The sequence below is a fragment of the Sander lucioperca genome, chromosome 16, assembly GCF_008315115.2.
Source record: "Sander lucioperca isolate FBNREF2018 chromosome 16, SLUC_FBN_1.2, whole genome shotgun sequence".
NCBI classification, from domain to species: Eukaryota; Metazoa; Chordata; class Actinopteri; order Perciformes; family Percidae; genus Sander; species Sander lucioperca.
In genome coordinates, this window is record NC_050188.1 from 6092838 (window position 1) to 6115268 (window position 22431).

Below are 22431 nucleotides of genomic sequence, written 5' to 3' on the forward strand. Positions count from 1 at the left end.
CTCTATAAAGGCTATTGTTGATAACTCCAGTTCTTATGCATCCATGATAACTCCGCAGCTTTCCTCGCTTGATGAACCTACTTCAAGCAAGTCATCCACAGTGACTGTAGGCCTATTTGCTGGACATTGCAATATCCGGGTTAAATTGTCAAATGTTGCATTTGACAGTTTGTAGACATTTGACATTTATGGGAAAAATATAATAATGAAGTGCGAGAAATAATACATTATCATATAATGTCACCGTCGTCGTCATCATCATCATGCCTTAAACGGGATGCTTTATTAGGACATTTATTTTGAAAGAAACCGGATATACACCTTTTCTTGTGTTAAGCTTGACGACAGCTAAGGTTAGTTGACATGCTAACCCTAACCAGTATAACGCTAATCACGAATGTGTCGGGACTCTTTGTAGGGGAGCACTGTTCATCAAAATTACGAAGTTTTAGTGCTCCTCTTAATTTCTGCATAGGACCTCTGGACAGTAGCAACATGCTTGCTATGTGCAAGACGAGCAAGTTAACAAGCTAGCAGTGGTAACGGTATTTTTGGGTTCACTGATGTTTTAATAGTCTGCAGCTGGCTTCTGGCTTCTGGCTTCTGGCTAACGTTAGTTGGAATTGCACACTGAACAAGCTAACGATGACCAGTGGCTCAACGCCTGAATTTGTGCATGACGTTAGACTTTCTGGAGTCGGGATTTAAAGAATAAGTGAAGAGGCATGGAAAGTAAGTTACCAGGGATGTAATTTCGAGCACGGGCTCCTAGGGTTATTTACAACTGGATAACGTTATATTATAGGATACGCTTGTTTGCTCCGTGGAATGACGACATTTGCTTCATTCGGCTGCCTCAAACACGGGCGTCGGTGATGCTGTCGAGCGCTGGCCAAATGCCCCGCTCGTCCAAATTGGGACAGAGCACCCAAACTTCATTATAAACCATGACAAGCTGCGAGTATCAACAAATCGATCCCCAGGCACTTCCGACGCCGACCCCGGCCCCTCCACCTCATCATGGAAACGACCGTGACAAGAGAGAGGAGCCGAAAAGACCGAGGAGAAAGTGGCAAGTTTTCCCCGGAAAGAACCGTTTCTACTGCGATGGACGGATCATGGTGGCCCGGCAGAGTGGGGTCTTGCCCCTCACTCTGGGCCTTATTGTCATCACAAGTGGATTATTCTTTATATTTGAGTGAGTTCGTGTTTCATATTAGGTCAGCGATTCTGTCATATCACCTGTGAGTTCAGTCCTTGTTCTGGGGAATATAGCCAATGGACGTAATTTCCCCTTGGGGATCCATCCATCCATCCATCCACAACAGTAACGTTATATTAACATTTTATTAGATTTAACTCCTGTCTGATGTATTACCCGTAGGTCCACGCCGAACCGTAGAGCAGGTTCTACTGATTCATAAAAAGTATTTTTTTTCATGTTTCACAAGAACAATTTATTTACTATACACAGATCAACAGAAAAAGGTCAGATTTCATAATGTAGTCTGACAAGGTTTGACATTTACAATTGGCCTTACAATGTGTGGATATACACCGGACCGGTAGTACCGGTCAAAAGTTTGGGGTCACATAGAAATTTCCATTCCACTCCATTACAGACAGAATACCAGCTGAGATCAGTTGCATTGTTTTTTTTAATCAGGGCAGCAGTTTTCAGATTACATTATGTGCTTACATAATTACAAAAGGGTTCTCCAATGTTTTTTCAGGTAGCCTTTTAAAATGATATCAGATTAGTAAACAGAATGTGCCTTTGGAACATTGGATGAATGGTTGCTGATAATGGGCAATGTAGATATTGCATTAAAGATCGGCCACTTCTTTCTACAACAGTCCAGAACCCTTTTGTAATTATGTAAGCACATAATGTAATCTGAAAACTGCTGCCCTGATTAAAAAAACAATGCAACTGATCTCAGCTGGTATTCTGTCTGTAATGGAGTGGAATGGAAATTTCTAAGTGACCCCAAACTTTTGGCCGGTAGTGTAATCGGTTCTGGTTGTGTATAAAATAATAAACTGTGCAGCTGTTAATAAGACATATGAACTAGTGCTTGAATATGAAAATTGCATTATTTCTATCATAGTGTAAAGTGTGTTCTGTCTCCATGGATTTCCGATGGTGATTAAAGGCACAGAATGTTAATTAAAACTACATCCCCTGCTGGGTGAAAAAGAAGTAGGCTCAGTTGTACTGTATGAGACAGGGCTTTGTCTATCCATTCGCAGCCTTTGATCTGGTCCGCATGTCTTAGTTATTCATCCTCTCTCTGTCTGTGGCTGCCCCATGTCACAGCTGTCCCTTCCTGGTCAAACACCTGACCAGCTGCATACCTGTTATCGGAGGAGGCCTCTTTGTATTTGTGGTCATCACCTTGCTCCAGACCAGCCTCACTGACCCCGGCATCCTGCCCCGAGCAACGCCAGATGAGGCTGCAGACATTGAGAAACAGATCGGTAAGGGCCAACTCAGTCACAACTGGGGTCAGAACTAGGGTTGCACGATATTGACAAAATGTGATGTTACGACATCGATATTAATTTCGAAAGTTTACAAAAGTTGCGGGAAAACGCATCAAAATACATTCATAACAAATAAGTTTTCTTACAACACAAGGGTTATTTCAACTGACGGTCATATTGGACTGGTCCAACATGAATAAATAAATAAATAAGGACCATGTCTACAGAACAGGACATGTGTTACTGGTTGGACCGTATAAAATATATAAATAAAGAGAACAGGACACAACTTTTCTTTCGCTTCTCCGATTCGTTCCGTTTAGTTGTCTATCTATTTCTTCGCTTGCACTGTCACTCTGTCGAAATATGCACACACGTGGTACGCTCCATAGGGTTTGTCACGTAGTGGACCCGTGCGCTGACGTACACTAACGTGCATATTGTTACGTATAGATACGTGCATCGGTAACTGGCCAATGAAACATGATCATTATAGCGGTTCAGGCAGGCTCTAAATCAAACCCAACTAAGCCACACAGCCAACAGACGGGACGCAGCGCTCCATAAAATAAACAAAATATTGCCATTGAGTCAATATATCGTGCACCCCTAGTCAGAACTATGGTTGTCTCAAGTGCTTTTGACTTTGATATCTCATATATATATATATATATATATATATATATATATATAAACAAACAAAATTGTTAGTTTTTGGTATTCCTGCAAGCTTATAGCCCTGAATTTAGACCACCATTGGCACGAGAACTCTCCATGTGTCCTGTGTATTTCCTAAAAGAAATGCGATCCCTAAACTCAAACTGCCTAATTAAGCTTAGCTCATTTCTTCACAAGTTACCCTCTGCTCAACGGCATCAATTATGTCAAACTTCCAAGGACATCTTATTTTTGTCACTGTCCTAGCTTTTACACGGTTTATTTGGCACCCGAGCACAAGCCCCAGTTGAGGTTGAAGGCATTGTTCTGCTAGCGTCGGCTTTTCTTTTTTTTTTTTCCAACTCTGAAACTGAAACATACGGCAGATTCTAATGAGCAGTCACCAGTTATTGTGTTGCCAGTTCATTTTTAAAGACGGTGAATCCTTTGACACATTAAAGGGCCTAAGTAGAGTTTTTGAAAAGGCCCATTTGCCGTGACTCTGTGTCATGAACGTCGCGTTGGCAGCCATTAGTGGGATCTTTTGTGGAAGAAGTGTGTCCTGTATGAGTTTTGAAGTTTGGAGCTGAAGATTTCCTCACCCTCAATTTTCAGTTTTAAGTCTTGCCAACGGTATCTTTGCTTTTTATATGGCATGCATCCATATAATGACCTTTGTGTCTAAAGTTGGCTTGTGCATGCACCTTGTTACCTCCTACTCATCACCAAAGGTTAGGCAGTGATGATGTAAGATGTTCATATTACCCAACTGTACTGCTGTTGTACCAGCTATTTTTGAACCAGAGACTCTGATATAAGTATTAAATATTTATTTACCTATACCACCCTATCTTAAGGAAATGCTTTGGACATTTAGTTTGACTCAGTATTCTTTTAGTGTCAGGCTGAACGTACTGTAATCACGGAGCCCAATACAATTTCACTTAAAAGGCACAGGATGTGGAAATATGGGAAATCCAAGCGTAAACTAGAGCTGCACAGCAATTTCATACTAATTCTAAACTTTCAGTTATGCAAATACAGTTATGCTTGGCGCTTATGGCTTCGCTCTATATAATGCTCCCTGGACCCGCCAAGCCGCATGCTAAGCTGAAACGGGGAGCACCATGCAGAAACCCCCCCTGGGTATAAACGAGTGAGCCAATAGGAAGACATTGAAAACCATTTTAAACTTGTTAGGACTCTGAACTAGAGCTGAAGATGGGTCCCGTTGGGTCCGGGTCGCGCAGTAAATGAGCGGTCAGGTGATGCGTTTCGATTAGCGCGAAAATGGATGCTGAGGAGGTGAAACGGAGGCCTGCCTCCTGGAGGACTTATTTTATTTTTGTTCCAACTTCCAAGTGGCCTATAGCCTACGTTAGTCATGAATAGATGATTTTAAAAAATGCGTAAATGGCTCATTCTCGACAAAAGGCAAAAGAGCTGTGTGTGTGCGCACATTTGAATAAGGTCGGGCTGTAAACGGGTTCGGGCTTTTAAAAAGCTGTCAATCAAAATGTACTTGTCGGGCTCGGGCCGAGTTCTGTCGGGCTCGGGTCTTGCCGGGCCGAACTTTTAAGGCCCGATTACAGCTCTACTCTGAACTAGAAAGGTGGAGGCTGGGGTGGTGGAGGCAACTAGTAGCTCTAGTGTTGCTTTAAGAGCAATAAAAAGGGGAGTTCGTATATATCTGACTGCTTGAATTTGTCGATGAAAACCATGTGTAGCAGTATATAATAATATTGAGCACGTAACGCATTGTGATGCATCGTTATATCGAATCCATTCGAGTCGTTGACGGGATAATCGTAATCGAATTGAATCGTGAGAACAGTGAAGATTCACACCCCTGGTAGTGTATGTTAAATGGCAGGTGTTTAGGCGCTAATAATGAAAGGCCAGCCCACTAACACTAACACTAGGTCAATTGCTCAGCTACTCTGATTTCTATTTCGTCCCGTTGTTTCTCTTTAACTGTCCTCGCCTCTTCAGACAACACTGGAAATGCCAGCTATCGGCCGCCGCCGCGCACCAAGGAAGTCCTCATCAACCAGCAGGTGGTGAAGCTCAAGTACTGCTTCTCCTGCAAGATGTTCCGGCCTCCGCGCACCTCCCACTGCAGCCTGTGTGACAACTGTGTGGGTGAGCTGTGGACACACGCTGACACGCTGACATTTACACATGATAAATAGAGGCCTCAGTGAACGTCATCCCATGACTCTGGTTCAGGCTGGCCTGACTTTATTGACATATCGGGGTTAGCACTTCCCAAACCGTTGGAAGTATTCCCTCAAACGAAATTGAAATGTCAGTGCTGAACTCTCCTCTGGTGCGTTTTTATTTATTTTTTTTTTTTTTTTTTTCTCTTTCAGAGCGATTCGACCATCACTGCCCCTGGGTGGGGAACTGTGTGGGAAAACGCAACTACCGTTTCTTCTACACCTTCATCGTGTCGCTCTCCTTCCTGACGGCGTTCATCTTCGGCTGTGTGACCACACATCTAGCACTGAGTACGTGTTTTTGCTCTGGTTCGCATGTTTAGAGAAAAAACACACCTGGCTCAAACAGCACCTGCATAACTGTAAGTATTTGTTTTGGGTTGCTCGGACTACCGGCCGGGCGGGTTTTACCACATCAGATCAGGTGAGGTGTCTAATAAGCAAACTAGAAGGGCACCCTGAGACTACATAGCCTGGTCCTACCAGACTCTCGTACATTTCATTTGTACAGAGAGTCTGGCCTCTCTCCATTGACAAGTGTTAACTTCCTTGAAGTACTCTGTTGAAGTTTAAAACTATTGGATCTGCCCAGAGCCACTCTGGATCTGTCATAACCAATCGCTAACGTTTGGTCGTGACGTACGTCATGCGCATGTGCTAAGAGGGGAGACCGACAACAACTATCGGCTTATATTTAGCATCACTAGCGTTAGCCTTAGCCAACTCCTTCACCACTAACGGAGCCAGCTGGGAAATCAAACTTTTCCCGAACCCCGTGGGGAGGAGGGCCACAACATCATGGCCACCAACAAAACTCAGCAAAGATTGTTCTTGCTCAGGCTTTAACTTCTGGATATTCGGCAGCGTTGCTGCCACAACGGACCGAATGGCTTTGCTCGCATCGTTCTAGCGCACGACCTCAACGTCAATATTTGACCGGAGAAAACCCAAGAATATACCGCAAACCCAGACAGAGTACTGAAGGGAAATGAAAATTGAGCGGAAGTAGGTAGGAGGGCGGAGCCAGGCTAGAGAACGCATGCCCTATCTCACAATGTTAATGCAGTGTTAAGTTTCCCAGTCGGGAGCTAATTTTTCCGACACCGCATGAATCGGGGTTCCCGCGGGGTTTTAAAAAGTCTTAAAGTCTAAAATTCTGAACTTTAAATGTAAGGCCTTAAAATGTCTTAAAGCGTAACTCTCACCAAAATGCAACCTAGGGTCTTTTTGTGACTGTACAGAAGTCAAACTTTCGTTTAAAAACATATTTAGGACGGAAGCGCCACTTTTAAGATTTACCGTATTTTGGTTTTTCGGGCAAATGGCCTTTTGAATGGGAGTGCTAGGGGCACTTTTATGCTAGCCTCAAAATATCTATTTTTAAAACTCTAAGAAGGCTCGACACAACATGAAACTTGCTCCAAGTATCACCAGGGGCTCTACACCTTAACAAAAGCATTGAGAACATTGTTTGTGTACCCAGAGTTTACTAAAAAAGGTTTTGAACAACTCACCGTAGCTCTTGTTGTTTCCGGCCGCAGCCATTTTATCAGTCAAAAACAATCGTTTTCCGAATGCAACATAACAGGGAGGAGAGTAAAGATGGAAAGCTCCTAAAGTTTAGTTCCATATAAATGCACCGATTATTTCTTGTTTTGTCATTATTGAAAAACAACATTGACCTCGTAGTTGGAAAAAGGAGCCTCATATGGAGTCCGTTCATTCGCATTCGGATATCGACTCGTTTTGACTGCCGAGGTGGTAGCGGCCGGAAACAACAAGAGCTACGGTGAGTTGTTCAAAACCTTTCTTTTTAGTGAACTCTGAACACAAACAATGTTCTCAATGCTGAGTTCATGTGTAGAGCCCCTGGTGATACTTGGAGCAATGTTTCATGTTGTGTCGAGCCTTCTTAGTGTTTTAAAAATAGCGATTTTGAGGCTAGCATAAAAGTGCCCCTAGCACTCCCATTCAAAAGGCCATTTGACCGAAAAACGAAAATACGGTAAATCTTAAAAGTGGTGCTAAATATGCTTTTAAACGAAAGTTTGACTCGGGTACATTCACAAAAAGACCCTAGGTTGCATTTTGGCGAGACGCTTTAAAAACGGCCACATTTTCATCCGAGGTCTTAAATTTCATTTAGTCAGGTCTAAAAAAGGCTTTACCCTCATTCATTTCCAGAAACGTTGTCCGCAGAAAGAAAAAGTATGGAGTCGTAGCCTACAAAGCGGAGCTCCAGAGTCTTTGCTCAGTAACAAAACCAGCAGAACGCTGCCCCCAGAACGTTGGTTCGGTGTGTTGTAGTTCTTTCTGGGGGATATTGGTGTTGGTACGTACGCGGTGATAAAACTACAAATCCCGTGACAAATGCAATACCTGCTCGCGAAATATGCCTGCGCCTCCTCCAGAGTTTGTTCAAGTTCGGCTAGGCCTACGTGTGGAAAATGGGAAAGTGTACTTTTAACGAGACATGGCTAGATCACAGCGATTTCCGCTGTTGGTTATAAGCGGTACCCAGCTCCAGGTACGAGGCTCGCTGCAAACTTTGTAAAAAACACTCTGGGTGTGAAGGCGCTGGAGTCACAGAAAAAATGTTTTTTTCAGAATTTTTTTGATTTTAATATTTTTTTTTGGTAATGCGTCGTGTAGGTCTTTAAATTTCACTTAAAATGTCCTAAAAAGGTCTTTTAAATTTGACTTACTAAAACCTGCAGGAACCCTGATGAATGCAGTACAAACATTCAGCACAAACGCACATCTCGCAATGTTAACACAAGTTAAAAATGATTTGTGTATCCGCTCTGTGATTCGGATCCGCTCCAAAATTGAATGGGATCTTCCTTGGCCCAGGCATGCTTCACCATTCCACCAAGTTTCAATAAAATCGGGCAAGAAGTTTTTCCTTAATCCTGCTGACAGACAAACCTACAAACCGAGCCAATAACATAACCTCCTTGACAGAGGTAAATATACATAAGGTTTTTTTGTTTTCAGTTTTTATGTGACCGTATTAAGTGTCTGGCAATCTGAAATTTTTTTGGTATCACTGCATGAAGGAAATAAACTCTGCAGCTGTTGGTTTTGGAACTGCACGCTTCTTTTTCTCTTTAATTTAATTCAATTCAATTTTATTGATAGTGTCAATTCATAACAGAAGTTTTCTCAGGCCGCTTTACAGATCGAGTAGGTCTAGACCCCACTCTATAATTTACAGATAGACCCGACAATTCATGGCCTTGGAAACACTTTGGGCATTGCGTCCATGTTGTTCTTTCCTCTCTTTCAGGGGCTCAAGGTGGAAAAGGCCTGGTGTTTGCTCTGCAAGAGAGTCCAGGCAGATATCCTTTTAATCACAAACGTGTTTAAGATTTCTGTCCGTTTTTAATTGATTTCTCCCTCCTCCAATATGCCGATGCTCTCCTTGACTAAACCTTCCACTGCAGTGGAGCTGGTGATATGTTTCTTCTCAGTCTGGTCCATCTTGGGCCTCTCAGGCTTCCATACATACCTGGTTGCTTCCAACCTCACCACTAATGAAGATGTGAGTACTGCCTCGAGTTGACTTTGTTATACTGCAATAGAGCCCGACCGATATATCGGCGGGCAGATATTATCGGCCGATATTAAGCATTTTCCAAACTATCGGTATCGCCATTTATAATGGCCGATTAAATGAATATTTAAAAAAGAAAATAAAAACGGACGAAACCCCCTTCAACCATGTTTTGAGTGTTGGCGTTGGTTATTTTAGTGAGTACTCAAATAAGTACAAATAACTAATGTTAGGGAAATCTGTTTGTTTTGTTACGCGTTTCTGGAATTTAAAAATAATATATATCGGCCGATATATCGGTATATCGGATTTTTAAATTGCCAAATATTTGTATCGATAGCGGCCTTAAAAGTCCTTTATCGGTCAGGCTCTATACTGCAATTACAGAGTAGCTGTGAAAGTGATTTTTCTTGGTGTCTTGTGGTACAGTAAGACAGATTGTTATATTAATATGACACTAATATCACATTTGAATAGAATTTCAAGAAATGCACATGAAAAATGTGTAAAATAATACGTACGAATTGCTTATTGCAGAGGGAAGCGTCTCTTTGCAAACATTATACAAAGACTTTGTAACATTTTTAGGAGTTATTGAATACTTCCAAATCAGATCACCTTGAAGAGATTCTCAACCGAAAATCAAATTATCCCTCCTGTTGTCCTCGGGTCAAAGTTGACCCATTTTCAAAAAGTTTCTAGATCAGAAATGTGGGTTTCTTTCAACCAAATTGTCAAAAGAAATAACGTGGATGGTTCCGTACAACGCTCTTCACAAGTAAATTAAATGATCAGCACACTACTTTCATTGAATTTGGGTGTTTTAGTCAATTTTATAGCGTTTGAAATAAAAAAAAGATAAAAGAACGTCAGAAAAAGCGCCGAAAAAAATCGGCAAAAACATCAGAAAAAGTGACAAAAAACTTGGAAAAAAGTGACTAAAATGTCAAAACATTTCCAAAACATCGGGAAAAGCGAGAAAAGTGTCAAAAAAAAACATTGAAAAAAAGTTTACATTTTTACACAGAAAAGCAAAGTTGCACGGTCAACGGGAAGACAACACAAGGGTTGAATGTATGTTGAATAAACAAAGAAACCAACTGTGAAATGTTGCACAGTTACTATGTTTGACACCTCTCTCTGTTCCAGATTAAAGGCTCCTGGTCAGGGAAGAGTGGAGAAGGTGTCACCAACCCATACAGTCATAAAAACATCTTCATCAACTGTTGCTCTGTGCTCTGTGCACCCATGCCACCCAGGTCAGTCCGAAATCTCACACTCGCTTTGAATTACTGAAGGAATTCCACACACACGTGTCTCATCTAGACACGGGCTCCAGTTGGGTAACGCTTTAGAATACCCATCACCAATAAATGGTAAATTGATAGTTAATTACACGCTCGTCTGTAGTTATTTTACTGTTTACAAACAATGAAACAATGATAAATGTTTACTAATTATTAGTAATGCTATAATTTATTTTAACAGCTTATTGATGCACACATAATAACATTGTATTATATTAAAAATGTGTTAATGATGACCAAATGATTTGTAAACCCTATGAAAAATCGTTTGTAAACTGTCAAAAAACATGATTTATATGTAGGGTTGGGGATCGTTTGGGTTTTTTCCGATACCTGTGCTAAATCGATACTTTTAAAACGGTGCCGGTGCCTAACCGGTGCCTGAACCGAAATATATAGAATATATTTATAATGTATATCATATAAAATGATTTATTTTCTTTATTCATTGAAGCCTCTATGTTTACAGGCTTGTGGTGATGCGCAATGTGCTATAGGTGCCAAAAAAAATCTGTTTGGTACTGTCAACTAGTTTTGTTTTGTCATGGTTCATGTGTGCAATAAACATTACACTTTGTGAGAAAAAAAATCGTGGCCGAGAATCGGGATAGCAATTCTTAGCTAAAAAATCGTGTTTCATATTTTTCCCTGACTCATGCAGGCCTACTTGATGCTTTATAAACCACTTATTAATCATTAAGTAATTATAAGCATTAGTTACAACTTTATAATAGCGTCCAAATAATGCTTACAGGTGGTTTACAAAACAATGTTCAACCACTGACAAGTAATTACTATGTCTAAATTTATGAACACATGATTTTATATTACACTAAGCTAATGATAAAAATACAAATTCTAACATTACTAATATTTAGTGAACATTATACATCCTCTCACTGCTTAACAGTAAAAGAACTGATAACTAAATTGTAATTAACTATCAACTTACCATCCATTAATGATGATAATAACATTGGCTGCATTTAGGGCTGCAACTAACGATTATTTTCATAGTCGATTAATCTGTCGATTATTTTCTCGATTAATCGATTAGTTGTTTGATCTATAAAAATGTCAAAACATGGTGAAAAATGTGGATCAGTGTTTCCCTCAAGCCTAAGATGACATCCTCACGTCTTGTTTTGTCCAAAACTCAAAGATATTCAGTTTACTGTCACAAAGGAGAGAAGAAACTAGAACAATATTCACATTTGACAAGCTGGAATCAGAGAAATCTTATTTTTTTTTAATAAAAAAATGACAAACGATTAATCGATTATCAAAATAGTTGGCGATTAATTTAATAGTTGACAACTAATCGATTAATCGATTCATCGTTGCACCTCTAGCTGCATTTAGTTTTATTGATGTATCAGATGTGCATTTTAATATCATGTTTCTGTTTAGCGTGACAAAAAAATCAGACTGCCTTGCATGTTGGATCGTGTCCTGATGTTTATGTTTAGATGCTTTATCATCAGCTGATCTGTCAGCCATTTGTTATGACTAATAGATTATGATTTGTTGAAAATGTATACTTGTATAAAATGTTCAAATATCATCATTACGCCCCAACCGGCTCTATGATAGTGATTCAAATGCATGTTTCTCAGTTGCATGTGTTATGGGATGCAAGGAGAAGTTTGACTTGTAGTTCGGCTGTTTCTGTGCTCAGAATGGAGACTCATTAGATGTTTATAAAAAAAAAAAAAAAAAAAAAAAAGATCAACACGCACACCTTATGACATGTATCTTCTTTATTTCTGTCTTTTTCAGCTTGATCGACAGACGGGGTTTCCTGCCCACAGATGAATCTGTCCAGACAGCCGGCGCGGGCATCGGGCTGGCCGCTAAAAGCGAGATAAACGTGGTAGGAGGGTCTTCCCAGCCGGCTTCTGGCTTGCAGGAATCCCCTTCCCCTGTGCCTGTACCCCCTCACTCCCACCAAAACTCTTCCTCTGTCTGACCGAAGCCTTGTTGCTGGCTGTAGCTCCAACCCAGCATCTGTCTGCTGCCTGCTGCCGACTGGGTTAATCCCTACATGTACTGTATTTACACTGCAGTCAGAGCTTCAGCATTTATTACTTTTCCCTCAGTGCAAACTAGATTTAAAAGCACTTTTCAAAATAGGTTGAAAACGTGGCGTACACTATCATCATTTTAAATTAGTTTGAATCAAATAGAAAAGCAGGTTAAAGGTGCTCTAAGCGATGTCGTGTTTTTTTTGGGCTACAACATTTTTTGTCACATACAGCAAACATCTCCTCACTATCCGCTAGCTGCCTGTCCCCTGAACACACTGTTAAAAACAGTCTCTGTAGACAGCCCAGGCTCTACAAACGGCAACAAAAACAAACTGGCCAACCTGCACCACCAAACATAACAGAGTTTCAGCCAATAACCGACAAGAAGGATTTGGGGGTGGGGGTTGGGGGGTTAGTGCGCGGAAGCACGGAAGGGAGGGGGAGGGGACGGGATGAGGAGGAGGGAGGGGCGAGCTAACCTCCGTTTTGTTTGAAAATACTTCGAACGTCAACAAGAAGTGCCGTCACCCAACATGGCTTAGAGCACCTTTTTTAAAGGAATACGTGAAACTTTTTGTGAAATTGGCTTTTGTTACTCTCTCCAGAGAGTAAGATCAGTTTCAATCTCACGTCTGTGCGTTAAAGCTAGCCTATGAACTTTTGCTGAACAGCGGCCACCGGGCCCACCAGCGGTACTTTTCCGTAATGGTAAATGCTAAAACGGTGCAGCAGTAGCACAAATGGGGACCAGTGAAACTGGCTCAGTAATGTCAGTTATGCAGCAATAGCCCTTTTAGGCTTGCTAACAGTAGCCACCGCAAGCTACTGGTCTTTCCAGACTAAGTCAGGCTGTAGTGTGTTTTTATTTCCAACAATTTCAACTTGTTATTTGTGAGAGGGAGCTATGATTTCTTTTTTGAGTACAGAGTTGGAGTCAGGACTGTGTTTAGCATAGGCTAGCATATCTCTGGCCAAAGTGAATCAGTTAACCCACAGCAGCCCTGAAGCTCACAGATGAACACATTTTGTCTTGTTTGTGATTTTATGGTGAGTTATTGAGCTGGAACTTTTCCTTTAGAGGTGTATCCAGGCCTGGTTTCCCATTTGGACGGGCCCAGGCTAGCTAGTCTCTCCCCCTGTGTTCAAGTCGTTGTGCTAAGGTAAGCTAACCGGCTGCTGGCAGTAGCTTCATATTTATAGTGCGTTCCATTTACCTCAGAACTGATGAATAATGTGTATTTATTATTGCATTGCCACATTTTCAAGTGAGTTGTAAGGACCTCACAAAAGTCGAAAGCCGAAGCTGGGAACGACGTCACACCCGAGTTGAATGCGCTCCATCTACAAGTCAGATTTTCATTCTTTTCGTTAGCTCTAGCCAGGTTAGCCATCGTTAGCAATGTCAGTTTATAACTACGCATAACAACATGTCCACAGATAGAATATGGACAGTACTGCGTGTACGACTGATTTAGTGAGACACTAATGACCCAGAAGTGCTTATAACTGTATGTTACTACAGCTTTCACAACTGCTGATGCACGGGGCAGCCATGTTGGATTTTTAGCTCAGGGTACTCGGTGGTTGGCTGAGTTCCAAGAAATCCGAGGTCGGGGGGGGGGGGGGGGTGTTTCCGACTTTGACTTTGGAAAATCCGACTCCCAAGTACAAATGGAACGCACTATTAGAGTACAGACATGAGAGGGGTACCAATCCTTTCATCTCACAGTATTTCTGTAGTCTGAGGTTAGACACCTGCTTTGTGCAGTTCCTGCTTCCTAACAGCTGAGTCATGTTTACCTCGTGGAAATGAACAAATCAGGTTTACGGACATTTTTCTTTTGAAATATAAGCAGCAGGGATGCTATTAACTATATATTTTATGCTATCTAATGTTTTTTTTTTTTTTTAAATGACAATCTCCACCTCAGTATACCTCAGCTCATGTGCACTGTGTCGACTCAGGGTGTTCTATGAGGAAGGAGGAGAGCAGGAGTTGTAAGAAGTGAATGAAGTGAACTGTTTTCAGCTCGTCGTCCTCCCTGGTTTTCTCCGACTGCACGCGATATAAAGGGATGCCTGGAGAGTTTTTGTTTACAAGACGTGAACTGCGGTTCAGATTAGAGTTGCGGTCAGAGCCACGGTACTCAGATATCAAGTGGGAGAGTAGCTGCTGTTTGGCACTGCTTTTTGGTTTACACCGAAATAACAAACACAGCCATAACATTTTTTTGTGTGTGTTTGTGTGTGTACGGATACTCAAAGCCAGTTAAAGCTGTAGTGTTTCTAGCCTGAAATGTATTTTGTTGTTGGGTTTGGCGAAAAAAATAAGTCTTTTTGAATTCAGTTGATGCACTGTTGAAGCTGTGAGGAAAGTTCCTTGTTTTTATTCTGTGTTGGTTCCCTTTTCCTCCTGTCTCATGTGAACAGTCGTATTTGTCTGCATATAAAGTGCCAAATGATTTGTGACATATCAAATCAATCAACATAGTTTCCCTTCATGCCTTTTATTACATGTTTTTTTTTGATTTGTCCATCCTGTTTTTTTTTTTGTATACATATTTCTATTTTGTCAGTATCTGAAATGTAAAATAATAATAAAAACATGCATTTTTGTCCATGCAATTCATCATCTGTGTGTACTCATTTTTCATTGTACAGTTTGTCCACCCTCCCAAATGTACATATTGGAGTGTTAAAGTATTTTCCAAGGGAAGAAAAGCACCAAAACTATCAGTACGCCCCTGTGTGTCTCTTCACCCGGTCCTAATTTGCTGTTCTGTCTCTGTGCCTGTGTCCTTCCACCAACACTAGGAGGTGAAATGTCTGGACTTTGCAGTGTCCTGCACTGGCTGATAAGCTACTGTTAGTGCCGCTTGGTAAGCCTGTTTAGAGAAGGGGAAAGAGCGAGTGCAGTCTTCCGTGCCCACTGCTGTGTCTGCATGTCCTCTCGGCTGGCTGCTGTACTCGTGCATGGCTTTATTCATGCTACTGCCATGTTGAATACATTCCACAGTGCGTAATTGAACACAATACAGTGTGTACTGTATGTCAAATGTATTCACAATATACAGTGGAGCTGCAATGATTTATCGAAAAATCGATTAGATATCAACTATTAAAGGTCCTATGACATGCTGCTTTTTGGATGCTTTTATATAGGCCTTAGTGGTCCCCTAATACTGTCTCTGATGTCTCTTTTATATAGACCTTAGTGGTCCCCTAATACTGTATCTGAAGTCTCTTTTATATAGACCTTAGTGGTCCCCTAATACTGTATCTGAAGTCTCTTTTATATAGACCTTAGTGGTCCCCTAATACTGTATCTGAAGTCTCTTTTATATAGACCTCAGTGGTCCCCTAATACTGTATCTGAAGTCTCTTTTATATAGACCTTAGTGGTCCCCTAATACTGTATCTGAAGTCTCTTTTATATAGAACTTAGTGGTCCCCTAATACTGTATCTGAAGTCTCTTTTATATAGACCTTAGTGGTCCCCTAATACTGTATCTGAAGTCTCTTTTATATAGACCTTAGTGGTCCCCTAATACTGTATCTGAAGTCTCTTTTATATAGGCCTTAGTGGTCCCCTAATACTGTATCTGAAGTCTCTTTTATATAGGCCTTAGTGGTCCTCTAATACTGTATCTGAAGTCTCTTTTATATAGACCTTAGTGGTCCTCTAATACTGTATCTGAAGTCTCTTTCCCGAAATTCAGCCTTGGTGCAGAATTACAGCCACTAGAGCCAGTCCCACAATGAGCTTTCCTTAGGATGTGCCATTTCAGTGTCTGTAGCTTTAAATGCTATTGAGGAAGGGGCAAGGTGGAGGGTGGGGGTGTGGCCTTGACCAACTACCATGCTTCGCTTGTTTTCAAGCCATGATGTCTCTCTCTTTCTCATGGGCGGGCAAAGCAGAGAAAGGGGAGGTAACCTTTTCCCCTTATGACGTCATAAAGGGAAGATTCCAGATTGGCCCATCTGAGCTTTCATTTTCTCAAAGGCGGAGCAGGATACCCAGGGCTCGGTTTACACCTATCACCATTTCTAGCCACTCCCTAGTGGCTAGAAATGGCAGACCATAGGCAGGCTGGGGGAACTCTTATCAATGTTAAAAACCCTCATAAAGTGAAATCTTCATGCCACGGGACCTTTAAGTTAATCACCAACTATTATAAAAATCGATTAATCAGTTTGAGTCATTTTTTTAATGAAAAAAGTCAAAACTCTCTGATACCAGCTCCTTAAATGTGAATATGTTCTAGTTTCTTCTCTCTGACAGTAAACTGAATATCTTTGAGTTGTGGACAAAACAAGACATTTGAGGACGTCATCTTGGGCTTTGGAAAACACTGACACACATTTTTCAGCATTTTATGGACCAAACAATCAATTAATCGAGAAAATAATCAACAGATTAAATAGATAATAGTTAATAGAAATAATTGTCAGTTGCAGCCCTAATATACAGTCATGTAGATGGCTGAAACAATTCCACTATACTGTATCTTTAGAATGTGACCTTTTTACTGCCAGAATTCAGTTTTATGATATACGTATTTATAATAGCATTTAGGCCGTGATGGGAGAGGTAAACTGTATATACTGTCATTTTAGCCATAGAATTACTGATAACCTATTAAGACAATGGCATTAATTGTGGGGAATAAACCAATAGCTACTTAATATTATCTGATGGATACATATTTTTAAGTCTAGGGCGAGCAGCTCCATATAGGGAAAGACAAATTACAAAGTGTTGTTGACATGTGTCCTTATCTTTGGGGACATGCTGACAGCATGGAGCTGGAGTTAAAGCTGAAATGTTGCAGAGCTTTTTAAACAGGGAATAGTGAACTGCCAGTTTATGAGCCTTGATTAACAGTTAATGTTTTAAATTTGAATAAAAAATGAACCTCAAGGCTCCTGAAGTTCATCTATTATTCACGCTCTGAGTGTCTCGCAGCTTTCAAGGCTGAGGACATTTTAAACTAGCCTGGGAAAACCCTGACGAACTTCCGGCAAATTTGGGATTTGCTCTGCAAGTCAGTCTGGCCAAGAGCCCATTCAAGCCCATTTCCAATTTTTCCAAATCGAGGCACCAATCACAACCGTTGAGGCGGGCTTTACACGATGACGATAGCGCAGCGACGGCGAGCAGCTTTTTGTTTACATTCAACATGACGGCCACCGAAGCGCAGCAACCCGTTGATGCCGCTGTCGCTGCTACGTCACCCGGATCGTTGGTCTGATTGGTCGAAGGACTATCCAATTGCGCCCAGAGGCATTTGAGCGGTGTCCGTTGGTGACACCCCTTTGGAAATGGGCTGCGAATGAAGCTTGCCCAGACTCGCTCTCAGTTACAACTGAGAAGGGTCTGGTGTCAGTCAGGCTAATTTTAAACTGAAATCAGGCGACAAGCTGTGTTTAAAGCTGCACTAATCAATATGCTTACGTTAACATTACAAATGTCTACGGGTCCCCTCGGCTCTATGCAGCGCTTTGGTGCCTTTCAGCTAACTATTTTTGTTTTTATGGACTGCAACTTTACTGTTCACTCTCATCACAGCTTTGTTTTCAGCAGCAGCAGACAGATGTTCTCAGTGAAAAAGCTCTGGCAAACCCACGTACATAAAGTTTTATCTACATAGAATTACAAAAATGACGGCATTCTTTTCTCTCTCCCGCTCTCGCTCATGTGCTGTGAGCCGTGCCTACGTCACTGGCTTTGAGTCAGCCAGTCAAGATGGAGCGTTCAAGGTAGTGGCACACTGATAAAAGAAAATGCAGTAGATCAGCTGCTGAAAGACCGGCTTCATGTCTTCCATTGATATTGCAAGTGATAAATAGTCATTATAAGGCATTGAAGTGTGTAGTACAAGCTCTGTAATATGGGACATACAATATATGCAGATTAAAGAGCAGTGTTATTATTTCAAATTTGAGTTGATTTAAAATGTTAATTTTCTAAAAAAGTATATTACATTTTCACATAAAATCAACATTTATTTTTGGCCCATTGTCTTTCATCCAGATACATGTTTGGCCCTTTATATAAAAGAATTTGGGCACATCTGATCAAGCTGGACACACTCAGATGTTCTGCGTGCAGATCTATGGAATGAACCATCTGCAGTCTCCTGCTTTCGGACCACTCGTGTGGCCTCTTTACACTCCCAATATGCCTGTCATTCATCTCGCACAGCTGTTGCTGCGTTCACTGATGTGATTTAATACCCTGCTGTTCCCCCTTTTAACTTCACTGGCTCGTCTCATCACTTCTTATCTTTTTCCTCACCCCCCCCTTCTTCTTTCCCGTGCACACGTGCAGGGAACTAAAGGTCTGCTGGAGTCGGCCGCTCTCCCTGCGCTACTGTCCACCTCGTGTCCTCAGATGAAACCTCAGACAGCTTATACCTGCCCAGACAGCAGCCCCGCGGTGAACTCTGACCCCTCCCCGCAGCTCTCCACGAGCTGCGGGGCCCGCCATACCGCCAGCTCCCAGGGCGATACCTCTCCACCACGTCACACCAAGACTCGGTCAAAGAAACGCAAACTAGCGGCTCTGAATATTCCCAACCCTTCCTTTGATGTTCCTGTTTCCCCCACCTCTCCGGACGCTGGGCCAAGCTCCAAAGCCAGGGGCAGCTTCACTCCTTTGCACTGACTGAAATGACAGCTTTCGAAAGTGAAAAACACACTTTGTGTGAAGCTTGCATGCTGTGACGCAGTCAGACACACATGGTATGAATTCAAAAATCGTTATTAAGTGTCGGTTCCCTGAAATCTCCAGGTCTAGTCATTGTGTTTTAGGATGACGATCACAAAGATATGCATTTGTGTTTGTAGTGGAAATAGGAGCACTAGAGCAGATTGGATCTATTCTGGCTGTAAAGTGTGCAACTTTGGTGTAGAATGACACGCACACAAAAAGATTTGTAAGATCGAGGAACTGGTGTACTGATAGAGCCATATGCCTTCCTGATGACTCTCATGTCAAACATGAATTTTACCAGCATGTCCGATCCTGCAAATATTGTAAAATAATGGCTTTGATGTACCAGGTGGAAAAACTGTAGGAGCTTGAAAAGCTTCGTATGGTCTTTAAGGGATTGTCCACCCCAAATATAGAATTCACACATGTTCTTCCTCTAACATTTTGCGGGTGTAGTTTAGTAGTGTGAACTTGAGCTAGTTACTCCTTAAGTTGAACAGCAGAGAGACAGTTTGTACTGATGATGTCATCTTGAGACATATAGTCTAGGCAGTGTCAATTGAACTCTGACAGCAGCCATGGAGCGTTTTCAAGGATATGAGTTCATTTTGCCATTCATAGCTAAAAGCTCTGCATTCAAATCAAACTCCTTTGGATGTACAGATGGGTGACAAATTAAAGCTATCTTGCCCTGGGCCCCTTCAGCAGGTTGATCTGGCCCTGGGCAGAGAACACTGCTACCCATAGACTGTATATAAAGATGGATGATGCGTCTCCACTTCCTCCCACTGTGCAAAAGTGAAGCCATAACTCGGGGATACGGGCCATCTTGTAATTTTGGAGCCAGAGTCTGGCCAGTAGTGATCGGGCGGTGGAGCCGCTGTATCAAAGTCCTGCCCATTCTATCATACCACCATACTATCCATTGTTTTGAAAGAACAGCTAAGCAATAATCACATGTTGGCTATCTCGGCCAATCATTTTGTTGCTTTTGCTATTTTTCTATAGATACGTTAAGCTTAAACAGAGGGGGCAAAAATACATTAAGCCCCATTAAAGGTCCCATATTGTGTTCATTTCTAGGTTCGTACTTGTATTTTGGGTTTCTGCTAGAACATGTTTACATGCTTTAATTTTTTCCTCACAGTGTCTGTCTGAATATACATGTATTCACCCTCTGTCTGAAAGGCTCCGATTTAGCGTCTGTCTCTTTAAGCCCCCCCCCTCCCGAAAAAGCCCAGTATGCTCTGATTGGTCAGCGTTTCCGGGTCTTCCGCATCAACACTCTAGGTGTCTCTGCACCATCATTGCAGCCGGGGAATGACTGTAACGGTGCTGTAGTTGCACTTTCTACTTTTATATAGTATAGGTGTGACATCACAACCATACAGACAATCACAGTCCGGTCTCTTTGGATTGAGGGTTATGATACTTTCACTGTATTTATATAACACCTCAACCTGCATTATAATAAAAAAAGACATGGAAATCTCACTTTTTACAATATGGGACATTTAATACCCCTTTGGTTCTAGTAACTGTGAAGTCAAAAGCACTGCAAAGATTCACGTGATTTTCAAGCCCCGGCTTTTGTTCTTTCTCCACACATTTATTCAGGTTTTCCTTTGTCACCCATCTAAAATATCTCAAACAAAGGTATACAGGTCTATTGACTTCAGTAAGTTATTCAGCATGAATACATGAAATACGGTCATGAGATGCCGTTATCTTTCTTTGCTTAAAGGTCTTGACTTTACTATCCAAAATGTTAAACTTGCACATGTGAATTCTCATTTTGTGTGGATTTTCCCTTTAATTTAGCACATTCAGCACCGTGTGTATCGGTTGTATCGGTTTGTACTGTTGTTCAGATTTCCGTGCTGTATAAATGGCAGCGAATGCAACTGCATGATAATGACTAGAGACATATTTTATTTTCGTTTATTGAATTCAAACGTCACTTTATACACCGTAGAGGTCGTTTGCCACTTTTTGTAGGAAAGCTGTGATTTAGATTTCCTGAAAACAATCGTGTTCATTGCCTCCTGCTTGAGTTATCATTAATATCACACAATAATTCAATCTTCCACTTCCTGCTCCCACTTTGTATCTGCCACAGCAATACCTGGGGCACGTTCAATCACAAAACGGTGTGCACCGTTGTGCTACGGTTTTGCTACGGTTTCCTGGTTGAACGTCATGTTTCCTCGAAACGGCCTGCAGCGGCTTTGAGATATGTTTTCTCTCGTTTGGTGGGTGTGTCTCTCATTTATTGGCTGTATCACAGGTGATACCCAATCAGCAGAGACGTGTCTGTAGACTTGTGGTAATAATAAGGCAGAGCGCTTGCGCACATAACAGGGTGTTTTAACGCACCCCCGTTTCAGTTTATAAAAACGTGTTGCCCCGTTTTGTGAACATGGCCCTGTTCTCTACTCCTTCAAATTGTTGGGAACACTTTACTTGAAGGTATCTACATAAGGGAGACATGACACTGTCATGAACACGACACTGTCATGACACAGTCATAACACATGAACCCTAACCCTAACCCTAACCCTAGCCCTAACCCTAACCCTAGCCCTAACCCTAACTTGTCATGACAAAAAACGAATGACACTTAAGCTTGTTTTACAGTTCTGCAGAGGCTCCACGCAGAGCTTTCGCCGTAGACTACGTACGTGGCCTGATGTTTATACTTGTGCGCTGCTGTGTGCGTCGAGCCGGCATGTGTGTGTGTGTGTGTGTGTGTGTGTGTGGTAGAGGGAGAAGTGAGAGAGTGATGGCGATTAGCTCCGGTGCGAGTACCGACTCTAGAGTCATAGTGACAGAAAAAAAGTGTGTTTTCTGACCGCGGTGTGAAATCTGGAGCAGGAAAAGTTAAACCTCTCCTTGATTTCATGTTGTTTATGGAGAAGGAGAACCAGGAAATGAGTCAGGGGAAATGCAACGCTACCAAGCCACGGCCGAGCAACGTGCGTCGCCACGACGTGTAGTTACATTTTTCGAGAGGAGGGTCCTCCGCCGTAGCCGAGGGTCCTCCGCCGTCGAATCGACGCACAACAATAAAAAGGCCTTTACTAAAAGAAGCGTTATGTCATAAACGTTTATGACTTGTTCATAATGTTTATGACACGTTCATGACAGTGTCATGTCACTCTTATGTAGATACCTTCAAGTAAAGTGTAACCAGATTGTTTTACTTTGTGCGCTTTGACAAATCTAAGACTGCTGTTGATTTGTTCTCAGGTGGAAATCTGCAGGTGGTAGGTACTCAATATGCAAGTTCTTGGTGACATACTGTATGTCATGTTGATCCACATTGAAACCACAAAAATCCAATCGTCTGTAGTTCACCTAAACAGAGTAGAGCAACATCCCTTCCTGTGCACTATGTCGCTGTTGTCAAAAGTCACCCGAGCACCTTCTGGAAGTCGGTGAGAGTAAATGCAAGTATTGTATT

The 22431-nt window shown here is 41.8% G+C and overlaps 1 protein-coding gene across 3 annotated transcripts; it reads left to right on the forward strand.

The window, feature by feature from the left end:
- The first annotated feature begins 259 nt into the window (after nt 1-259).
- Nucleotides 260-20089, forward strand: zdhhc18b (zinc finger DHHC-type palmitoyltransferase 18b). 3 transcript variants are annotated; one of them, XM_031279099.2, is made up of 10 exons: nt 270-1198; nt 2321-2481; nt 5137-5286; nt 5517-5654; nt 8653-8704; nt 8805-8907; nt 10069-10178; nt 12006-12099; nt 15068-15132; nt 18585-18686. In XM_031279099.2, the coding sequence occupies exons 1-9, from the start codon at nt 948-950 to the stop codon at nt 15107-15109; spliced, it is 1101 nt and encodes a 366-aa protein (XP_031134959.1). In that variant the 5' UTR covers nt 270-947; the 3' UTR covers nt 15110-15132; nt 18585-18686. The 3 variants fall into 3 exon arrangements, 2 of the variants coding, with proteins under 2 accessions (XP_031134958.1, XP_031134959.1); XM_031279098.2 differs by lacking the exon at nt 15068-15132 and having other exon boundaries at nt 260-1198; nt 18585-20089; XR_004895412.1 differs by lacking the exons at nt 15068-15132; nt 18585-18686 and adding an exon at nt 12812-14883 and having other exon boundaries at nt 273-1198; nt 12006-12427.
- Nucleotides 20090-22431: the final 2342 nt, after the last annotated feature.

Coding starts and splice junctions, on each gene's coding strand:
- zdhhc18b (XM_031279098.2), top strand. CDS start 948: ATGACAAGCTGCGAGTATCAACAAATCGATCCCCAGGCACTTCCGACG. Junction 8,705..8,804: donor CTGCAAGAGAGTCCAGGCAG/ATATCCTTTTAA, acceptor TAAACCTTCCAC/TGCAGTGGAGCTGGTGATAT. Junction 8,908..10,068: donor ACCTCACCACTAATGAAGAT/GTGAGTACTGCC, acceptor TCTCTGTTCCAG/ATTAAAGGCTCCTGGTCAGG.